The 1,244-nt window shown below is 75.1% G+C and overlaps 1 protein-coding gene across 1 annotated transcript in view; it reads right to left on the bottom strand.

Annotated features, from left to right (window-relative positions):
* LOC112977386 overlaps positions 1-1,238 on the bottom strand; it is a 26,616-nt gene extending 25,378 nt beyond the window's left edge. Inside the window, exons 1-4 of the mRNA XM_026089711.1 lie at positions 908-1,238; positions 635-751; positions 254-370; positions 2-156 (exon numbers count right to left, since the gene is read on the bottom strand). Of these exons, the coding sequence (XP_025945496.1) occupies positions 2-156; positions 254-370; positions 635-751; positions 908-941 (423 nt within the window). The 5' untranslated portion in view covers positions 942-1,238. The remainder of the gene's footprint in view (position 1; positions 157-253; positions 371-634; positions 752-907) is intronic.
* Between the last annotated feature and the right edge of the window lie 6 nt (positions 1,239-1,244).

The following is a 1,244-nucleotide window of genomic DNA, read 5'->3' as shown; positions in this document are numbered from 1 at the left end:
AGCCCAGCTCCTCCGGGCTCGGCTGCTCCGGCTTGCAGGCGTCCGCCGCCAAGGTGCCGCCCGGCGGCTGCCCCGCCAGCGGGTCTTCGGCGCCCGCGCCGGACGGCCACTCCTCGTACTCCTCCTCCACCTTCACCTTCCGCACCAGCCAGTCCTCTGCGGAGACACCGCGGCGGCGGGCGGTGAGCGYCGGCACAGCCGGCTCCTCGCGGGGCTCCCCGGGGCCGGAGCCCGCGGCGCCGCGGATGCTCACCCAAGCAGCTGTGCTCCGCGCTCGGCTGCTCCTCGGGAGCCCTCGGGTCCCCGCGGCACTGCTGCTCCTCGCCGTCGCCCTCGGGCATCGCCTCCGACTTGGGGACCACCAACCTCGCTGGGAAGGGAAGAAGGGGTAAAAGCCATGTGTGGGCGCGGAGCCCCGGGGACGGGCTGCCCGGGMGCCGCTCCGGCTCCCGTCGGGATCACCCGGGTTGTCCTGCGCTGCCGAACCAGGCACAGCCCGGACGGTGCCCGCGGGAAGCCCGGGAGGGAGGCGCAGGAGCCCAGCTCCRGCGATGGCAAACGTCCCCGAGATCGCGTCGCATCCCGCGGGCGGCCGGGACCACCGCAGCCCCTTCGTCCTGCTTCCCGCGCTGACCTGAGCCGGTGCAGCCCGGTGCCTCCGTCTCCTCCGCGCGCCCCTGCGCCTGGGCGCRCGGCTCTTCCATGGCCTGCTCCACGTGCGGCACGGGTTCCGGCTTGGCCACGGGGGAACCTGCGGGAGACGAGAGCGGGGCGAGCCGTGCCGGAGCGAGCCTCCCACCAGGAGCCGGGCACGCTCCCGAGGCGCTCGCGGCCCCGGTTCCCCTGGTCGGGAAGCGGGGATTTGCGGGATACGCACGCGAACCCGGAGCAGGGGCCGGGGTTTTACCCAGGGCGAGCAGGGCGTCGTAATTCTCCCTCATCGCGGCGCCGCGTCGCTCTCGCGGGCGCTCAGACCCTGTCGCCGCTCAGGGGGAGAAGGACAACGGCGTCGGCGCCCCGGCGAGACCTGCGACCAGCGGCAGCTCGGGACAGCCCAGGGCAGAGGCCTCCGGCGCCGCAGCCCGCGTGCCGCCGCCGCGCTCCCGGCCGGATCGCTGCGGCTGCGTCAAGGGAACGAGAGGCGCCGCTGGAGCCCGCGCGGGAAGATGGAGGCAGCCGCTCCGCGTTACGAACGCGCGGCGTTTCCGCAAGATAGCGCGGTCGGCGCCAGCGATCCGAAAAGC

The sequence above is a fragment of the Apteryx rowi genome, unplaced genomic scaffold (genome assembly GCF_003343035.1).
Source record: "Apteryx rowi isolate R43461 unplaced genomic scaffold, aptRow1 scaffold_83, whole genome shotgun sequence".
Classification (NCBI taxonomy): domain Eukaryota; kingdom Metazoa; phylum Chordata; class Aves; order Apterygiformes; family Apterygidae; genus Apteryx; species Apteryx rowi.
Note: the sequence above shows the minus strand (reverse complement) of the source record. Positions and strands in the feature narration are given on the sequence as shown.